This window comes from Zootermopsis nevadensis, unplaced genomic scaffold, assembly GCF_977971745.1.
Source record: "Zootermopsis nevadensis isolate Lab colony 2312 unplaced genomic scaffold, Znev_1.0 Znev_ptg000025l, whole genome shotgun sequence".
In the NCBI taxonomy this organism is placed as follows: domain Eukaryota; kingdom Metazoa; phylum Arthropoda; class Insecta; order Blattodea; family Termopsidae; genus Zootermopsis; species Zootermopsis nevadensis.
In genome coordinates, this window is record NW_028259157.1 from 1,350,604 (window position 1) to 1,370,981 (window position 20,378).

Below are 20,378 nucleotides of genomic sequence, written 5' to 3' on the forward strand. Positions count from 1 at the left end.
AACGAAAATATGTTACTCTCCTTGTTCCTGATGAACTTCCGTAATTCCTTGCCCACTTCCCCTGGTCAGAGCCGTTTTCTTAATAACGTTCTCAGTTTCCCCAGTTTATGAAAATACGCATATTTTAGGATTGTTTAAATTTGGTACAGTTCTTAGGTAATTTGCCATCCTAATATAGCCAATCATTTTACACATTCGTTCAAAATTTCAGTATCGGTAACCTGCGTAATTCTAAAACGTTTCCTGTGAGCCTTGTCTATTTTAACGTATCCTCGCTAGCAGTTCATATCTTAAGGTGAAATGATTTATGCAAAACCGGGATCCCCTCTCAACGCTTTTACTAATTTGTAGAATAAAACAATATAGCCAGGTATAAACGATTCGTTTGCTGAATTATGTGAACGAAATACACCTGTTGGCAGCCCTGCATTCTTGTATTATTTCATGATATGCATAGATGGCAGGTGTAGGTGACATCGGTATGTCATTGGTGATACTCTTTTGTCTTTAACAGCTGTTTGAGTTGAGACGGAGTGCCTTTCCTCTTTTTTACTGAAATCTGTAATATTCAAGGTTCGTAAACATACACGGGATATATAAATTAATTTGTAGAAATCTTTGGACTAATTGATGTAATCAGGTAAGTAGGTTTGTGTTTAAGTGCTTTCCTACATTGACTATGTATGTGTGTGTGTCATTGCCTTGATTCTCTTAATCTTCCTTCTTTTAAAATGAACTGGTTTAATTTATAATGGTACTGTAGTTTCCTATTCATTTGATAAAGCTACTTTAGTGAAATTTGTTAGATTCTGATACCTGCGTTTCAATACTCCTTAGTACCATAGAAAAGAGGGTGAGCTGTGTCTTGTGACAACCTTTCACAACAGCAGAAATTTAATTTTTCCTACTTTCTATTACAATAATAGCTGTTGTAACTTCTAAATATTGCTATTATTTCAGTAGTTGTAACTTTTATTCATTGTTACTCTCCTTTCCCACTTTTATAAGATGATTTGTCCCTTTGAGCCTCAACTAATTTGTGTGTATGTGTCAGTTAAGAAGGTGATTGATGTTAAAATGCTTGACTAATTACAAATCCTTCTTTTGTAGGTTACTCCTTCCAACTTGACTTGTACTAGAATGGTAAGTGGAGTTCATTTCTGATTTTGTAAACTTAAAGATACTGTGTAGACAGTCGCTGATGACAAATCCCAGTGGACACATTTCAGTTTTGTGTTATCAAGGTGTGCAAACACCTCTAGAAAGAAACCAAGTCTTTTATTGAAAGGATGTAAGGAGATGGCTCATTTCAGTGTTCACGTGCCATGTAGTCTGGTTGAAGTATACTGACATTTCAGAGTTACTAGCTGCCTCCAATCATGATGGCTATAAGTCACGCTGATTGATGATGAAGACAGCAAGTACATCTGAAATACAGGTAAACTTCTACCAGACCACACAGTTTCACAACCCAGAAAACAGCCCTCTTCACATCCGCTGTTGTGAGTACCTCAGTCCTACCTAAAGGAAGAAGGATTGCAAATGTGACCACTTGCGTTGTTTACGTGGAGCTCATCATTTACTTTCACATTAAATATTATGGTTGATCCTTGTGGAGAGACTTGCACTTTGTTGCTTAGGCAGACAGAATTCAGAACAATCAGAATATGTAACCCAGACATCTGTTCTCTTGAGAAGTGTATCTTCAGGCCGTGAGCTTACCGTGATAGGATCAGTGTAATTTGTTATTTATCCAGCAAAACCCTCTGATGGGCACGATCTGTTTCACGCCGAATGTCAGAGGTGTGAGGAGTGAGCTGGGCCAAATAAAGACACCTGGTTCATTTTCTTTACATTAAGGTGGAAAATTCAACTTGAGTGATTGTAATGTATACCCGCTGAAAATTAGTGTGACTGTTGGTTTCCACGTGCTCAACTGTTATTAAATTATAACCTGTCGTTGAATGTAAAATTTCTTTACTTAATGTCGCTGTTAAGTAGTTACCGCTGTCTTTGGGAAGTTGTGAGTTCAAATCTTGAAGTTTTTCATGGTTGTGTTCAGTCTCTGGGAGAATGTCAGGATAGTATTTGAAGTAAGCTGTGACCACTTCTTTCCATGTCCCTTCCTCTTCAGAAACCATTGTAGCATTTGATGCTGTATAGTTTGAGCTACTGAAAGTGTCTTCAAGTAAACTGGAAATAAATAATGAATAATTTCTCTGTGTGTGAAGATTTCCCTTTCATATGTTTATTATTGCAGGTGACCGCTTGAAGATAGCACTTTTAGACAATATTAATTTCGTGCATTTCTGTTACTTTGTGCCATGATGACATTCAGTCCCACATGATGTTGGTCGGTGGTCATTAAGATTCATGGGTAAGATAAAATGTTGGACTTTGTAAGCATGGCAGAGTGGCATGTGCATGCACACGTGTGGTTGTTTAAGGGAGAGGAAAGGATGAAATTGGAGGAGTTAGCATTTTACAATTATAGAAGCACAGAAAAGTGCTCTGAGTTTCCCCTTTTATATTATATCCGTGATTTGTGTGATTTCTCCTTACTTATTCTTAGGTGAGGCTGCATGTTTTGTTTTGCATATATGCTGATGAATCAACAGTCTTATTAACTTACTTACTTGATGGTTTTGGGAACACTATTCATCACCTGTCCCTGTCGTTGGCCATGAAAATCCAATCGTCTTCATCTCCTGTGTCCCATGGATCATGCCTGATGTTATCCTTTCATCTACGTATCACCATCGCAAACAATTTCTGCATGTCAACTTCGAAGTCTGCAGCAGCACCGAATGGGTTCATTCACAACCCAAGTGTAAATTTGCTTTGCCGTTCTGAAAGCTTTGTTCGTTATTGTACTGCTTAGTGGTGATGAAGGCATTTTGACTGTAGTCTTGTGTGTCTCTGGTGTATGAACTGCTGACGGTTCTAGATTTTGCTTGCATTGTGGTTTCTAAAACATGAAGTGTGCAGTTGAGTATAAGAATTTTTCTCTGAATTAAAAGTGTGTTACATATTTATATACTGGTGACATTTCGGGTTCTCGTGGCAACAGGTAAGGAAATTAGTGTCCTCTGGATGTTGCACCACGTAGTGTGTTCAAAGTTTGCTCTGATGATGAAGGCAGCAAGCACCTCTGAAACGTCTGTGGACTTCCGCGATGCTACTTGGCACAGTGCCCCAGAAGACAGTTATCTTCATAGTGTATATTGTTCTCTTAGTTAGTTCAGAGGAATTGTTAGATTTTTAACTGACATCTTTTCCCTACTTGCAGGCATTCGATCGATTTATTCGGCCCCGCTATGGCGACAGATGGCGGATGAAGATTCAGATAGACACAGTAAGTGTTTCTGATTGAGTTATGATTTTTGTGACTTTTTAAAAGTAGTGGATAGATGAAGTGAGTATGCTGTGCTGAGGATGAGATGAATTTATATTCATGACAGTACTTTATCAGATATGTAAATGAACCTTTATCCACAAACATTGTTTTCTTGTTAATTGACTACAATTGCACTGTACAAAAATGTTATCAGATTATTAAATTGGAGACATAAGCAGTGTTGTATGTCCCTCTAATTAATTTACGTTTTCTTCTCTTTGCACATGGAGTGAGTGTATCATACCACCATTTAAAACTGCTGTTTGTGATGTATTTGTATAGCTCACTTCCCATCAGGTCTTTTGTCAATTCCCAATTGTCTATAAGCTTTATGCATTTCTCTTAAGGTAAGCAAGTTGTAGAAATGTCAATGAAATTTGTGTCTGTTTTTAAATGTAGGAGTCTGGCCAGAATGGATTTACTACGAAAGAGGCTTGTGAAAATGGTGACGGAGAGATTGGGAGATTGGCATACGCGTGTTTGCTGAAAAACGAACTTCTTGGGGCCAACATTCAAGATCTTAGAGACCCATGTGATGAGAGAAGAGCGCCCATTCTAGGATCAAATATCTTTTCCTTGTCACCACTTAGTGCACAAAGCCATAAGTTGCTTAGTGCACCGAGAAGGTCAAGGAGGAAAATATCACCAGTACCCTACAAGGTTAGTCATATTTTGTATTAGTTTTAATCTTTGAAAATCCACAAATGAAGTGTCTGTGCTCACTTCACATCCCGTATCAGTGTCTGATTCTCCCCCCCCCCCCCCCCCCCCCCTCTGATGAAGTCTTATTTGGCTGACGTGGCTGTTGTGACTTTGTGATGAGCTGTTCTGCCAACACAAGCCACGAGACAGTGATAGAGTGTTTATTATGAAATTGTTATAATGACCTTGTTTTTTATGTTAAGGATTGAGCGTTTCATGTGCTGTACTTCATTATTTGTCCTGATTTATTGAATTTTATGTCTTTTCTCTTGAAGACGTTGGATGCCCCTGATCTCCAAGATAACTTCTACCTCAATCTTATTGACTGGTCTTCAGAGAATGTGTTAAGCGTGGGATTAGGAAGTTGCGTATATCTTTTTTGTGCAAGCACTAATCAGGTTGGAAGACTGTGTGATTTATCTGGAGATGGCACCTCTGTAACTTCAGTTGCATGGAATGAACAGGTAAGTATTGGCCAGACTATTTTTACTCAGGTTGTTGGAAAGTATTTCTGTTAAATTTGAATTTTGTTGTAAGATTTGAGGTTTTCACAGCGGTGAGTGTGAAGATTTCTGTCTTCTGGGTTGTTGCGCTGTGTAGTATTCATCGCCCTGATGACGGAGGCAGTTCGCCCGCAGAAACGTTGGTAAACATTGACCATATTACACGGCGCAACAACCCAGAAGACAGAAATCTTGAATTTGGTTGTTGCTGTGATTGTTGTTAATCTTAAAGTATTTGTTGTGCATAAATACATTATTGATTGTATAGGAAAATTATCATGCAGTGCGTAAAGTTGATGCAGCCTATGGTGACTCGTCACTAGAATACTATGTGACGTAATTGTTGGTTTACAATTGACACATTTGTTTATTGGAGAGCGGGTGGCCAATATTTCGTTGTACCCATCTCAAATCAGTGTCAAATGCTAACCCCATTTCTGTGGGTGCTTTCTGCTTTTCATCTTATGTTTTGTGTCCATGACAAGGGAAACACCTTGTTATTTCTGAAGTTTGCTGTTGTGTGCATTAAGAGAAATCTGAAGAATTTGGATTTCTTGTTGTAATCCTTCTGGAGGAAGGTGGAGAAGAATTATGTCCACTGTCTGCCAAGTGAGGGTGACCAAGCCCAAAATTTTAGTAGTTTGTCTTATAGAGATTTTTGTGCCGAGGTAGCCATATTTATTTCAGGATACGTGCATTTGTCTGTATAACTTTGGCTTGTGGGTGAGAGCCATGTCAGTTGTTTAGTGTTAACAGTAATTTTTGCAAACTTTACAGTAACACACATTCAAGGTGGGTATGTGATGGGGCCAGTTACGAGGGCGTTATTCATATAGGCTACTCCATCCATGAAGACTTGCAAAGAAAAATGTATTTGTCTGTATTCTGATGTACTGTGATGTCATAATTTTGTATAAATGAAATATTATTGCCATATTCTGCAGCAGGTGTAGATAATAGGTAAGAATTTGCATATTCTGACCTGGAAATGTTACCGAACAGATAACACATGAAATCACCTGTGACATAATTTAGGACTGATTCTTATTATTGGACACCTTTATGACCTGGTGTTTTGTATTTGTAGGGAAATTTGGTAGCAATTGGCACCCATCATGGCTACGTGCAAGTCTGGGACGTTGCTGTAAATTCCCAAGTGAATGAGCTGCTGAGCCATCCAGACAGAGTTGGATCGCTTGCTTGGAATGGTGATGTTGTGTCGTCAGGAAGCCGGGACGGACTTATCTTGCAATGTGATGTGAGAACTCCTAGTGTTGTTCCAGAGAAAAGGTTGGTTGGCCATCGACAGGAGGTAAGTAGGAAATCATTTAAGTGTTATTAATTTTGTTATTGGTGCAAAACAGTTGTCATATTTTTCTGGATTGTTAAACCATGTGCACTGACATAGATACATACAGTCTCCATCTTCAGCTCTGAAGATAAAGACATTTCATCTCCGCATCGCATCACGACCCAGAAGAACAGCATCAACATCTTCACCACGGTCAGAACCTCACATCAAATATTGTTATTATAATTATTGCTGAAAAGTATGTTTCAAAATTATTGTCATCAATTTCAATTATTATAAATAAAGGTTTGCGGCTTGAAGTGGTCTCCAGACAAGCAGAGCCTGGCATCCGGTGGCAGTGACAGTCGTCTCAGTATTTGGAATCTCCATTCAGACTCACCTGTCCAGACTTACACGCAGCATTTGGCAGCAGTGAAAGGTAGGAATCATTGTGTTTATCATCCACATTTGTGACAGATTAAAATGAGATTCTATGAAGTGAGTAAATATTGTTATTATATTGTCACATGTTTGTGCAGGCTTTGCTGCAAGAAAATGTTGCACTTAAAACCATAAGTGCTGGAAGAATCGGTTCCAATCATTGCTCTTACATCACATTTTTGTGGATATATTCCAAATGTGAAATAAAAAGAATGTTATGTTTTGGTTCATGTTTTCAAAAAGATATTGATCGTGGAAGGGGTTGATTGAAAACGAATAGGAGCAAATTTTGTGGAATGCCATCATACCATGCCCTTAGCATAAATTGAAATACTCCAGATCATCTCTACACACACACACACACAAAAAAAAATATGAAAATGCATTTCTTTTCCCCTGTACTGTATATAGTATTTGCTGCTTCACATGATTCATAATTGAGTGCTGGAACGGAAAATTGAGAAGAGCGTAATATAACTGATACAAGTTCATAGTTTCTCCAACATGGTGCTCATATTCTTTGGATGCCATTGATTTCACTGTTCTGTGCAGCATTCATAATTTGCAAAGTAAATTTCTTCATGTTTCTCGTAGTTGCCTTCTCTGTTCTCTTTGTTTATGTTAATATTTTATGCGGAATCTTGTACCATGCTGATGATCATGTGCACACAATGTAGTAATATACTCAAATAAATTTTATTTTACAGCTATTGCCTGGTCCCCGCAACAACGTGGACTCTTGGCTAGCGGTGGAGCTGATCAGTGTATTCGTTTCTGGAAAACACTCACAGGACAACCAAAGCAGTTTGTGGACACTGGATCTCAAGTCTGTAATCTTATCTGGTCTAAACATTCCTCTGAACTGGTAAGTTCCTTGCATGTCGATGTGATCTGCAATTTGTACATGGAACGATATTGTTGATAGAAGTAAGAATTGTATTTTTAATTTTTTTGTGGACGGTTAAGTATTTGTAAAATAGAAGATTAAATCGAAATATATATTGTGATCACCTTAAGATAGGCAAAAATAATTTTGAAATTCCACTTGCTTCAGACATAATTTATAAAATCTGTACATTTGTTTTTTGGTGAAGATTGCACTTAATGCAACCATAAAATTATAACTGCGAAGTCGTCTCCACTTGGGACGGTTCCTTACCTTCACCCTATGTTGGCAGTGTAAAAGGGCCAGCTTTACATCGAATAAGTTTTCATTAGGTTAATACTTGTCGTTTACAGAGGAATTAACAGGGTTTTCAATCATCCACATCTCCCAGATTTTGCTTATGAACTGATGTCTTCACATTTTCCAAAAATAAATTCTTGGGAAATGGAGTATACCGTACCCCCCACTGTGATTCAGAGCACTCAGTAAACTTTAGGGCCCGTCTTAGTAATCGCCGTTTTGTTTGGGGTAATGGAATCTGCTCTGTTGTGAACAGGAGATTCTAGACTTGCCCAGAGTTGGCAGAGGCCTGAAAAGATCATCCCTGGAGACATTGTGAACCAGAAACATTTAAATGATGAGCTGTATTTGCCTTTTCCTAGAATACCTTTGGTGCATGCGTTGTACCAATACGTGTTGTCTAGGCATGTTTGAGTCCGTGTAGAGGACCTGATAAGTTTTCTTTGTACTTCCATACACTTACAACTCTAGACACTTGGCTTGTAAAGTACTCCGTAATTGTACTCTGCAATCTGTAATACCAACATGACATGGTACAAGTTGTGAGGTATCTGGATTACGATCTACAGTGACGCCAATATCCATTATCCTGTGCATTAACTGATGATGTCATTGGCTGTGTCATTGTTCGCATCATTACCTGTTAAATGAGAATGGCTGACAAATTTTCATGGAATTTGGTATGGATATTATTCCAGATTGTTACTTTTAATTCCATTTCTTATGGAAATTTAATTGTTTGTTGTAGGTTAGCACCCATGGTGGGTTAAAGAACCATATACATATTTGGAGATATCCCCGCATGTCCCAGGTAGCAAGTCTCACGGGACATTCATCTGGAGTGCCCTATGTTGCTGTGTCTCCAGATGGAGAAGACATCGTGACTGGGGCTGGAGATGAGACACTGCACTTCTGGAAAATCTTCTATAAAAATCGTTCACAGAAGGTAAGATGTTTAACTCATTCATTGGGAGGGGGAAACTTGTATCTTGTAATGTTAACATTTTTTTAAGGTTACATTTGTGGACATTAATAAAAATTTTTCATGTGATTTTCATCTCTTGTTTCAGGAGAAGACATCATCAGTGTTGGATCTCTTCCAGAGCATCAGATGAAGAAGCCTGAGGGGAAGAGCGTGAGTCAAAAGTATGTTTACAAAGTATGTGATTGTACTGGCAGAATGCGTGCCTGATGTTTCGAGGAAACCCTGTTGTGTGCATCGTGCCCGGGCATGTGTAGAGAATGGAGGAGCAACCTTTGTGCATCTGCTACAAAGTAGCATCCTTGTCCCTATACTTGGCTTTAAAGGCATTCACTGACACTTGTTTTTGGCTATTATTTTGAAAAATAAGCTTTTGAGGCCACATGTTCATAAAAACATTTTTTCCTATTTTTGATCGAGGAATCCACACACAGTTTGGAAGCATAGTTTTGACTCAGTGTGTATATGATTGCTTTTCATTAAATTGTTTGATATTTAATTGTGTTGTATTTTTATTTTCAAATATATAGTTAGATTAGACTTGTGTTTACTCTTTACGGCCATATACCCAGAAGTACATGGTATTAAATGTCTTTGTAAGTAATCACCTATTTAGCCTCTTCATATATATATATATATATATATATACAGAGTGAGTCAAAAGTATGTTTACAAGGTATGTGATTGTACTGGCAGAATGCGTGCCTGATGTTTCGAGGAAACCCTGTTGTGTGCATCGTGCCCGGGCATGTGTAGAGAATGGAGGAGCAACCTTTGAGCATCTGTTACAAAGAAACATCCCTCTCCTTATACTTGGCTTTAAATTCATTCATTAAGACTTATTTTTTTCTATTATTTTCAAAAATAAGTTTTTGAGGCCACATGTTCTTCAAAACATTTTTCAAATTTTTGATCGAGGAATACACACACGGTTTGGAAGCATACTTTTGACTCAATGTGTATATGATTGTTTTTCATTAAATTGTTTGATATTTAATTGTGTTGTATTTTTATTTTCAAATATATAGTTATATAAGACTTGTGTTTACTCTTTAATGCCATATACCCAGAAGTACATGGTATTAAATCTCTTTGTAAGTAATAAGCTATGTAGCGTTTTCATATATATATATATATTTATACAGAGTGAGTCAAAAGTATGTTTACAAGGTAGTACTGGCAGAATGCGTGCCTGATGTTTCGAGGAAACCCTGTTCTGTGCATCGTGCTCTGGCATGTGTAGAGAATGGAAGAGCAACCTTTGAGCATCTGTTACAAAGAAACATCCCTAACCTTATACTTGGCTTTAAATTCATTCATTAAGACTTATTTTTTTCTATTATTTTGAAAAATAAGCTTTTGAGGTCACATGTTCATAAGAACATTTTTTCCTATTTTTCATTGAGGAATACACACATAGTTTGGAAGCATACTTTTGACTAAATGTGTATATGATAGTTTTTCATTAAATTGTTTGATATTTAGTTGTGTTGTATTTTTATTTTCAAATATATAGTTAGATAAGACTTGTGTTTACTGTTTAATGCCATATACCCAGAAGTACATGGTATTAAATCTCTTTGTAAGTAATCAGCTCTTTAGCATTTTCAAATATATGTGTATATATATATATATATATATGTATACAGAGTGAGTCAAAAGTATGTTTACAAAGTATGTGATTGTACTGGCAGAATGCGTGCCTGATGTTTCGAGGAAACCCTGTTGTGTGCATCGTGCCCGGGCATGTGTAGAGAATGGAGGAGCAACCTTTGAGCATCTGTTACAAAGAAACATCCCTGTCCTTATACTTGGCTTTAAATTCATTCATTAAGACTTATTTTTTTCTATTATTTTCAAAAATAAGTTTTTGAGGCCACATGTTCTTCAAAACATTTTTCAAATTTTTGATCGAGGAATACACACACGGTTTGGAAGCATTACTTTTGACTCAATGTGTATATGATTGTTTTTCATTAAATTGTTTGATATTTAATTGTGTTGTATTTTTATTTTCAAATATATAGTTAGATAAGACTTGTGTTTACTCTTTAATGCCATATACGCAGAAGTACATGGTATTAAATCTCTTTGTAAGTAATCAGCTATTTAGCCTTTTCAAATATATATATATATATATATATATATATATATATATATATATATATATATATATATATATATATATGTATACAGAGTGAGTCAAAAGTATGTTTACAAAGTATGTGATTGTACTGGCAGAATGCGTGCCTGATGTTTCGAGGAAACCCTGTTGTGTGCATCGTGCCCGGGCATGTGTAGAGAATGGAGGAGCAACCTTTGTGCATCTGCTACAAAGTAACATCCTTGTCCCTATACTTGGCTTTAAAGGCATTCACTGACACTTATTTTTGGCTATTATTTTGAAAAATAAGTTTTTGAGGCCACATGTTCATAAAAACATTTTTTCCTACTTTTGTTCGAGGAATACACACACAGTTTGGAAGCATACTTTTGAATCAGTGTGTATATGATTGTTTGATATTTAATTGTGTTGTATTTTTATTTTTAAATATATAGTTAGATAAGACTTGTGTTTACTCTTTAATGCCATATACCCAGAAGTACATGGTATTAAATCTCTTTGTAAGTAATAAGCTATGTAGCGTTTTCATATATATATATATATATATGTATACAGAGTGAGTCAAAAGTATGTTTACAAGGTATGTGATTGTACTGGCAGAATGCGTGCCTGATGTTTCGAGGAAACCCTGTTCTGTGCATCGTGCTCGGGCATGTGTAGAGAATGGAAGAGCAACCTTTGAGCATCTGTTACAAAGAAACATCCCTAACCTTATACTTGGCTTTAAGAGCATTACTTGAGACTTATTTTTGGCTATTATTTTGAAAAATAAGCTTTTGAGGTCACATGTTCATAAAAACATTTTTTCCTATTTTTCATTGAGGAATACACACACAGTTTGGAAGCATACTTTTGACTCAATGTGTATATGATTGTTTTTCATTAAATTGTTTGATATTTAGTTGTGTTGTATTTTTATTTTCAAATATATAGTTAGATAAGACTTGTGTTTACTGTTTAATGCCATATACCCAGAAGTACATGGTATCAAATCTCTTTGTAAGTAATCAGCTACTTAGTCTTTTCAAATATATGTGTGTGTATATATATATATATATATATACAGAGTGAGTCAAAAGTATGTTTACAAAGTATGTGATTGTACTGGCAGAATGCGTGCCTGATGTTTCGAGGAAACCCTGTTGTGTGCATCGTGCCCGGGCATGTGTAGAGAATGGAGGAGCAACCTTTGTGCATCTGCTACAAAGTAACATCCTTGTCCCTATACTTGGCTTTAAAGGCATTCACTGACACTTATTTTTGGCTATTATTTTGAAAAATAAGCTTTTGAGGCCACATGTTCTTCAAAACATTTTTCAAATTTTTGATCGAGGAATACATACACAGTTTGGAAGCATACTTTTGACTCAATGTGTATATGATTGTTTTTCATTAAATTGTTTGATATTTAATTGTGTTGTATTTTTATTTTCAAATATATAGTTAGATAAGACTTGTGTTTACTCTTTAATGCCATATACCCAGAAGTACATGGTATTAAATGTCTTTGTAAGTAATCAGCTATTTAGCCTCTTCATATATATATATATATATATATATATATATATATATATATATATATATACATACAGAGTGAGTCAAAAGTATGTTTACAAGGTATGTGATTGTACTGGCAGAATGCGTGCCTGATGTTTCGAGGAAACCCTGTTGTGTGCATCGTGCTCGGTCATGTGTAGAGAATGGAGGAGCAACCTTTGAGCATCTGTTACAAAGAAACATCCCTGTCCTTATACTTGGCTTTGAAGGCATTTATTGAGACTTATTTTTGGCTATTATTTTGAAAAATATTCTTTTGAGGCCACATGTTTATAAAAACATTTTTTTCTATTTTTGTTCGAGGAATACACACACAGTTTGGAAGCATACTTTAGACTCAGTGTGTATATGATTCTTTTTCATTAAATTGTTTGATATTTAATTGTGTTGTATTTTTATTTTGAAATATATAGTTAGATAAGACTTGTGTTTACTCTTTAATGCCATATACCCAGAAGTACATGGTATTAAATCTCTTTGTAAGTAATCAGCTATTTAGCCTTTTCATATATATATATATATATATATATATATATATATATATATGTATACAGTGTGAGTCAAAAATATGTTTACAAAGTATGTGATTGTACTGGCAGAATGCGTGCCTGATGTTTCGAGGAAACCCTGTTGTGTGCATCGTGCCCGGGCATGTGTAGAGAATGGAGGAGCAACCTTTGTGCATCTGCTACAAAGTAACATCCTTGTCCCTATACTTGGCTTTAAAGGCATTCACTGACTCTTATTTTTTACTATTATTTTCAAAAATACGTTTTTGAGGCCACATGTTCTTCAAAACATTTTTCAAATTTTTGATCGAGGAATACACACACAGTTTGGAAGCATACTTTTGACTCAATGTGTATATGATTGTTTTTCAGTAAATTGTTTGATATTTAGTTGTGTTGTATTTTTATTTTCAAATATATAGTTAGGTAAGACTTGTGTTTACTCTTTAATGCCATATACCCAGAAGTACATGGTATTAAATCTCTTTGTAAGTAATCAGCTATTTAGCCTTTTCAAATATATATATATATATATATATATATATATATATATATATATGTATACAGAGTGAGTCAAAAGTATGTTTACAAAGTATGTGATTGTACTGGCAGAATGCGTGCCTGATGTTTCGAGGAAACCCTGTTTTGTGTATCGTGGTGGGGCATGTGTAGAGAATGGAGGAGCAACCTTTGAGCGTCTGTTACAAAGAAACATCCCTGTCCTTATACTTGGCTTTAAAGGCATTCATTGAGACTTATTTTTGGTTATTATTTTGAAAAATAAGCTTTTGAGGCCACATGTTCATAAAAACATTTTTTCCTATTTTTCATTGAGGAATACACACACAGTTTGGAAGCATACTTTTGACTCAATGTGTTTATGATTGTTTTTCATTAAATTGTTTGATATTTAATTGTGTTGTATTTTTATATTCAAATATATAATTAGATAAAAAAAAGAAAACGGGACTGGTGATGGAAGAAAATTATGGTATCATATGAGTGATCTGAGCATGATATTTTCAAAGTAGCTTTCTCCTGCATCTACACACTGAAAGTCATCATACATTGCCACCATTTGAGAAGGTTGTGTGAGCTGAAGTAGACGTTTCTCTTTTGTGTGTGTTGTGAAGCAAGAGTGGAACAAAGAGCGAACATCAAATTTTGTGTTCTCCTGGGCAAAAGTTGCATGGAAACGTTTTGAATGATGAAGCAAGTGTACGGAGATAATTGTCTGTCTCATATACTTGTTTTTGAATGGCATAACCGTTTCTGAACGAGACGTGATGTTTCCAGTACGACCCCGAAACAGAGCTACAAATTGCGGAGTGGAAGTCGGCAAACTCTCCCCAAGTCAAGAAAGATTAAAAATCAAAACAATGATAACCATTTTCTACGACAGTGAGGGAATTGTGCGCAAAGTGTTCATACCCAGTGGCGAGACAGTTACTGCTGCCAACTATCTGGACATTTTGAAACGTTTGCTTCAGAGAATCTGTCGTGTATGGCCTCAGTATCGAGAAGACGGCAGTTGCTTCCTGTTGCAAGACAAAGTGCCGAGCCATAAGGCTCTCATTGTTAGGGAGTTTTTGGTCACCAAAAAAGTCTGTGTATTGTCGCATCAACCATATTCACCAGACTTAGCACCGTGTGACTTCTTTTTGTTTCCAAAACTCAAAGCACCACTGAAAGGCTGTTATTTGATGACGTGGACACCATTCAAAGGGCTGTAACGAGAGTACTGAACAGAATTGCAGACACGGCCATCCGCCATTCCTCTCATTTGCTTCATTGTCGTTGTGTGTAGCGTGTAGGTGCAGGAGAAAGCTACTTTGAATATACAATGCTCATACATGGAACCATAATTTTTTTCCAGCAGCAGTCCCGTTTTCCAGTTGCCGCACTGTGTATATAGTTAGATAAGACTCATGTTTACTCTTTAATGCCAAATACCCAGAAGTACATGGTTCTTAAATCTCTATGTAAGGAATCAGCTATTTAGCCATTTCATATATATATATGTATATAGAGTGAGTCAAAAGTATGTTTACAAGGTATGTGATTGTACTGGCAGAATGCGTGCCTGATGATTCGAAGAAACCCTGTTGTGTGCATTGTGCTCGGGCTTGTGTTGAGAATGGAGGAGCAACCTTTGAGCATGTGTTACAAAGAAACATCCCTGTCCTTTTACTTGGCAATAATTGCATACATTGTAACTTATATTTAGCTGTTATTTTGAAAAATAAGTTTTTGAGGCCACATGTTCATAAAAACATTTTTTCCTATTTTTGATCGAGGAATACACACATAGTTTGGAAGCATACTTTTGACTCAATGTGTATATGATTGTTTTTTCATTAAATTGTTTGATATTTAATTGTGTTGTATTTTTAATTTTAAATATATTATTATATATGAGACTGATCTTCACTCTTTTAATGCAACGTACCCAGAAAGAAGTACTTTTGATAAGTAATGAGCTCTTTGGCCTTTATATATATTTTTTTTAACAAAAATCAGTAGAGTATTAATGTTTGAGGACGGAAAAGGATATAAGATTCTTGCTTCCCAATTCTTCATTGTTTCCTTTCACTTGTGTTCTGTTATTATTCGTTTATTTCTCAGACAAATCCTCATTTGGAGTGATAATGGGTCATTATCAACCACCCATACCTGCTGTACATGGAGTGTATGTATTGTAGCAATTATCAGGCACATTATTCCATCATCTTGTCTGCGGTCTCATACAGTGTGTCTCAGTAAATGCGGAATCCACTGACACTTGCCAGTGCAGCAGCAGGAAGCAAACTGCCAGGAATTGAGGTGGACACAATTTGAACGTAGCCATCACATGCTTGTAGGTGGGTTTTAACTTACAACATGGGACTCATATGAGCAAACTGTTTAATGTGATTTCATATTCCACCCAAATAAAATGATATAAAAATGCACCTGTTGATGATAATGTGAATCCTTTATGTCGTGCATTCATGGCTTAAATATGTGTTTGCTTTCACAATTGTAAATGGTGTTGTTTACTGGTCACATTCGGTGCCCTGTGCCAGTGTAATGTTTGTCATTCTGCACTTTTGAAGTGTGCAGTCTGTCTCATAAATGAAATTCTTGGCCACACCAGGTAAAGTTGAAAAGTTGATAATTTACTCATTAAGTTCTTGCTTTGTACAAAAACTAATTGAAATAACTGTTTAGTTCTTGCAGTTGTTATATTACAATTTTCAATATTTAATATTCTTCTTCTGTTGTGTGAGTTAATGAGTTTTCAGGATAATTACTTTTCTACCTTAGAGTAAGCTGTCATCACTGAAATATAAGCCTCTTTTGTTACCTGTCTTAAAACCCTTAGAATGAGATTTATTAGTAGTGCATGGCATTAACTTCATTCTCTGAAATCACCACTTTATGATCCAATAATATAGTCTCAAATATCTGTGGAATAACGGAATGGAATGGCTATCTTCTGAGGTACAGATTTTTTCCTGTGAAGTTCAGAATAAATTTCCATTTTTCAAACTTGAACATATGACATATATGTTTATATGTTTGTTTCACGAGGTGTGACAATTACATCCCTGAAATGCCCCATAAAAGCTGTCTTTAAGTACTTGTACAATAATGGTTGCTGTCATGTTTGAAGCAGTCTTCCTGCATACCAATACACTTTGTGAACCGGTTTATCCTCTGCTGGTAACGTTTCTGTAACTCCTTTTTAGGAATGCTTTTCAGAATGGCCATTGCATGTCCCTGAAATTCTGTGGCCCCTCAAACGAGTGTTCAGTTTTGGTAATAGCCAAATGTGGTGAATCTGCTGGATGGTCCAGTTTCAACATCAATTTCTGGCCCAAAACTCGTAGACAGCAAGTGCATCATTACCAGGGTCATTGCCACGATGCGTAACTTTCAACAAAATCAAAGTGAACAGTTTTCTTGCGATCAAAAGAGAAGGAAAAGAGAGACAAAGATCATCTTCGCCTTACCGTCCTGGAGTCCTTTATGTGACTGGCAGACACTCAACATTTTCATGGCAACAGCACCTTCAACCTCTGTTAACACCCACACAGTACGATAACTAAAATAATTTATGAATATAGAGATGAAGGTTGCTTCTGAATCACAACGTGCCCAAGAACTAATTTCTGGTTGATTATGAGGATAAGAAATTAGGTAAAGATAACACAGCATATAGAAAATCAATTTTCATTGCCTTAAAATTCTTTGGTACACAGTCACATTATTTTGTTCTCTTAATTAAAACCTCCTTCACTTTTATGTAGTCAGGGTATAGTGCGTGAGGCATCTTTGCAGATTACAGACTTTTAAAATACTACCTGTTAATATATCCACTCAGCCAGTCAAGTGCAGGAGACTACGAGTTGCATTTGAGAAATCACTATTTCCAGCCAAGAAGTGGAGGAAATATGCTTTAAAACTGAAATCAATGTCCTTCTTCTCCATTTGTGCAAACAATTAAAAAGCAAAATTCCCACATGCCTGTTTCCATCACATTTACATTGGGAGAATAATAGGAACATGACTGGAACCTGCAGCAAACATTCTAGGTGTTGAACAGTGCAGCTTTTGTTGTTTTCCTAATCATGTTGGATATTGCCAAAAGATGTTTGCAGTAGGAAGAAACAATCAGCATTCTAATACACAGAGTTTAAATCTGTGAGACTTTTCTATCCCTCTATAACCTTAAAATAACATTTTGTACTGAGATGTTTACAGCTCTAAATACAAATTTGTAGAATCAAAATTCTATCCAAGAAGACATTTTAAACTTTTGCCTAAAAAGCCTTGAAAATGTTTATATTGTTCTGGACCCAGATCATGTAGTTAGGTAACTTTAAGCTTCAGTGTTTTGATTGATATAGAGACACATTGGATGTCAGAGCTTGGATATTGTTAAAAACGTTTATGAAGTCAGGATGAGGGAAGCAGAAAGGGAAACTAATGATGTGACTGTCAACATTTTATAATTAATTACAGCAAATGCAAACAAGACTCCAAGCAATGGAGATGTATAGAAGGTCCCTCAGAAGGATTATAAAATGAGCATTCCTCATCGTTAGCACATTCCATCTGGACTTGCTTCACACTAGCAAACCTCTATTGTCCTTTATTTAAAGGCATTTTATAGCAGTTGTAATAGTGCAGTTTTATTCATTCCTCTCTACAACATTCCATTATGATTTCTAGCTGTATGTATTTACCAGTATTGACCCAATAAAGGTTATTAAAGTCAAGCTGTCTCGCTACGTACCATGGAGGCAGTTGTAGGTAGGGGAGTCAGAGCAATAAATAGACTGTGAGACCAGCTGCCTCAAGTTCAGTTCTTGGGAATGAAGAAAGAATGCTGCCCCACTCTGTATAATGTACAAAATTGCATATACTTTCCAGAGTGCTGAAAAGATAATAACTGTTTCATGCCAGAAATGTACTGAAGTATAAAAATATATGTCCTTACATTCTGAATTAATTCTTGTGTATTAACACTAAAAGGGGTAAATATTTTTCATAGAAAGTGTAAAGAAAATGTTGCATTGACTAGTTATGCTAAAGAAGCTTTACAGTTACATTGGCATATTCTGTAGTAAAATGGTACCTGAATTCATAATTCTGGAATTCTGACTAATGTTGTTCTACATAAAGGATCTTCTAAAGCCACTACTTTTTTTATTTTGAGGTCTCGCCTTGTGGAAATCTGCAACCTTATGCCACTTGGGCCATTTCAGAGGAGCATGTTGCCTCCATCTTCAGGTTTGCAGTAGGATTTTGGTAGGCTGTTTAAAGATGTTACTAATTAATTTCAGACTTAAGGAAATTTCAAGTGCCCTACTTTTGTTGCAGTTCACAGTTCCTTATACGTGCCATGCAACTGAGATGGTGGTTTAAAACCTTCAGACCTGAAGAATATAAGAAAATAACCAAATTGTTCCTCACTTTTACTTCTGTATGTTAGCTTAACTGCAAAATCATGTCACAACATGTTTCACTGATCATTCTATCACTAAGATGTTTGATGAGTGAGTGATATCGTTTATTTAACACAGCCTTACATAGCCTACTTTGAACCATAAGAAGCGATATTAGATATCAGGTTCTCGTCGAGATAAATAAAGTAGTTTGCTATCTTCTGGAGTTTTGTGTCATGTAGTCTGGCAGAAATTCACTGCAGTTTCAGAGGCAGTAAGCACCTCAGATATTTTAATCAATTTAAACCAGATACATGGTGAAACATCTGTATTACCAATCCCTGTAAGAAGTAAGCTTCAGTAACTCACACTGTAATAAGAGTGCAAGGACATAATAGAATCATCATCAGATCTGTGGTCCTTTTCTGGTTATAATTTAAAATATTTGGCGTAACAGCTCCAGAGAGGCAAAGCCAACTAGCTGGCTGCTGGCCTCACGTTCAAATGCCTAAGCAGAGGTGAACGATCACTCGAATTTCCATTATCCCGCTTGTAGCATTAGAGCATGAATTACCTGTCATTACTAAACATGTAGTTCAACAAAATTATGGGACAAATCATCACGTAACAGCGGCCTTTGTTCTCGTTCAAACATCAATGTACCCCAAAGTGTACACCATTACAAGCATGATTTAAGCTTGCTAGTTAAGATAAATAGTAGCTTATCAGTACGTAGTGTGGTAATATCTGAAAGTCATGCCTGGGAGTAGTGGTTCCATATGCTGAAATGGCCGCAGATTAACCTTTCAGAATTTCCTGAACCCATGAGAGTGACATGCAACTTCATCTTGCCTAAAATTTAAACACCTAGCCTATAATGTGGTATTAACTTAAAGACACAGTTTTTAAAAATGAAATAAGAACCAAATCCTTTAACAATATATACAGAATTCCTAGATCACTTTACAGTTGTGCTAAAAGTCTGACATTCATACTACTCTAAAGACCGTGGTTTCACTCCTGGCAGAGGCAGAGAATATTTCTTTTGTATTCACATCCACACTGACCCTGGAGTTCATTTAGCCTTTTATGGAATGTATCAGTATCCATGCTCTTTCCCTACTGGCCAGAGCTTAAAGCTCATCACTCATCTACATAGTTCCAAATTTAGAATTCTGTGGTGCTGTACCTCCATCCCCCATACATCGTTGTGTGGTGATTAACCTGTTGTATGTCACATATAAAATCAAGTACGCCAACAAAATTGTTTACATATTAAATAACACTTTGTGTGTAAACAGATTCATTTGTATGCATGATTTTATGTATCAATACACTGCACGGTATGCAACATTTTAGGACTCTTGTATGTCGTTCTGGAAGAGGGGTTTAAACAGGGCTGCTGGACAGGCTTAAAATCTGGGATTTATGATTTAGCAGTGTTTTATTGCAATTCATGGCAAGCTGGGCATGACACAATTGATGAAGATTATTTAAGAATGAGGGAAGCTTTGCCATTTATTTATATCAATATTACTTTGTGGAATTTGGGGACTGTTAGGATTTAAAGTGTTTTTTTCTTCTTCTCTGTCTTGTATCATTTCCTAGAAAATTGTTTCTTCTACGAATTTTTATAAAAGTTGACGTTATTTACACTTCAGAAGAAGCATAACATAGTTCATCTTCTCACCAACTTGAATTCCTGTTAACTCCTTTTTTCCAGTCTGAATGGTTCTCATTTTAGCAGAATTT

At 36.1% G+C, this 20,378-nt stretch overlaps 1 protein-coding gene across 1 annotated transcript; it reads left to right on the forward strand.

The window, feature by feature from the left end:
- Nucleotides 1–493: 493 nt before the first annotated feature.
- LOC147872609 (fizzy-related protein homolog) lies at nucleotides 494–15,117 on the forward strand. The gene is made up of 11 exons (XM_087355662.1): nucleotides 494–640; nucleotides 1,111–1,143; nucleotides 2,261–2,377; nucleotides 3,290–3,355; nucleotides 3,797–4,057; nucleotides 4,375–4,563; nucleotides 5,690–5,914; nucleotides 6,200–6,332; nucleotides 7,042–7,199; nucleotides 8,269–8,466; nucleotides 8,591–15,117. The coding sequence occupies exons 4-11, from the start codon at nucleotides 3,335–3,337 to the stop codon at nucleotides 8,633–8,635; spliced, it is 1,230 nt and encodes a 409-aa protein (XP_087211788.1). The 5' UTR covers nucleotides 494–640; nucleotides 1,111–1,143; nucleotides 2,261–2,377; nucleotides 3,290–3,334; the 3' UTR covers nucleotides 8,636–15,117.
- Nucleotides 15,118–20,378: the final 5,261 nt, after the last annotated feature.

Excerpts from the sequence above, each read along its gene's own strand:
- LOC147872609 (XM_087355662.1), top strand. The coding sequence starts at position 3,335 with ATGAAGATTCAGATAGACACA. Across the intron at positions 6,333-7,041 it reads GCATTTGGCAGCAGTGAAAG|CTATTGCCTGGTCCCCGCAA; the intron begins GTAGGAATCATT and ends TTTATTTTACAG. Across the intron at positions 8,467-8,590 it reads ATAAAAATCGTTCACAGAAG|GAGAAGACATCATCAGTGTT; the intron begins GTAAGATGTTTA and ends CTCTTGTTTCAG.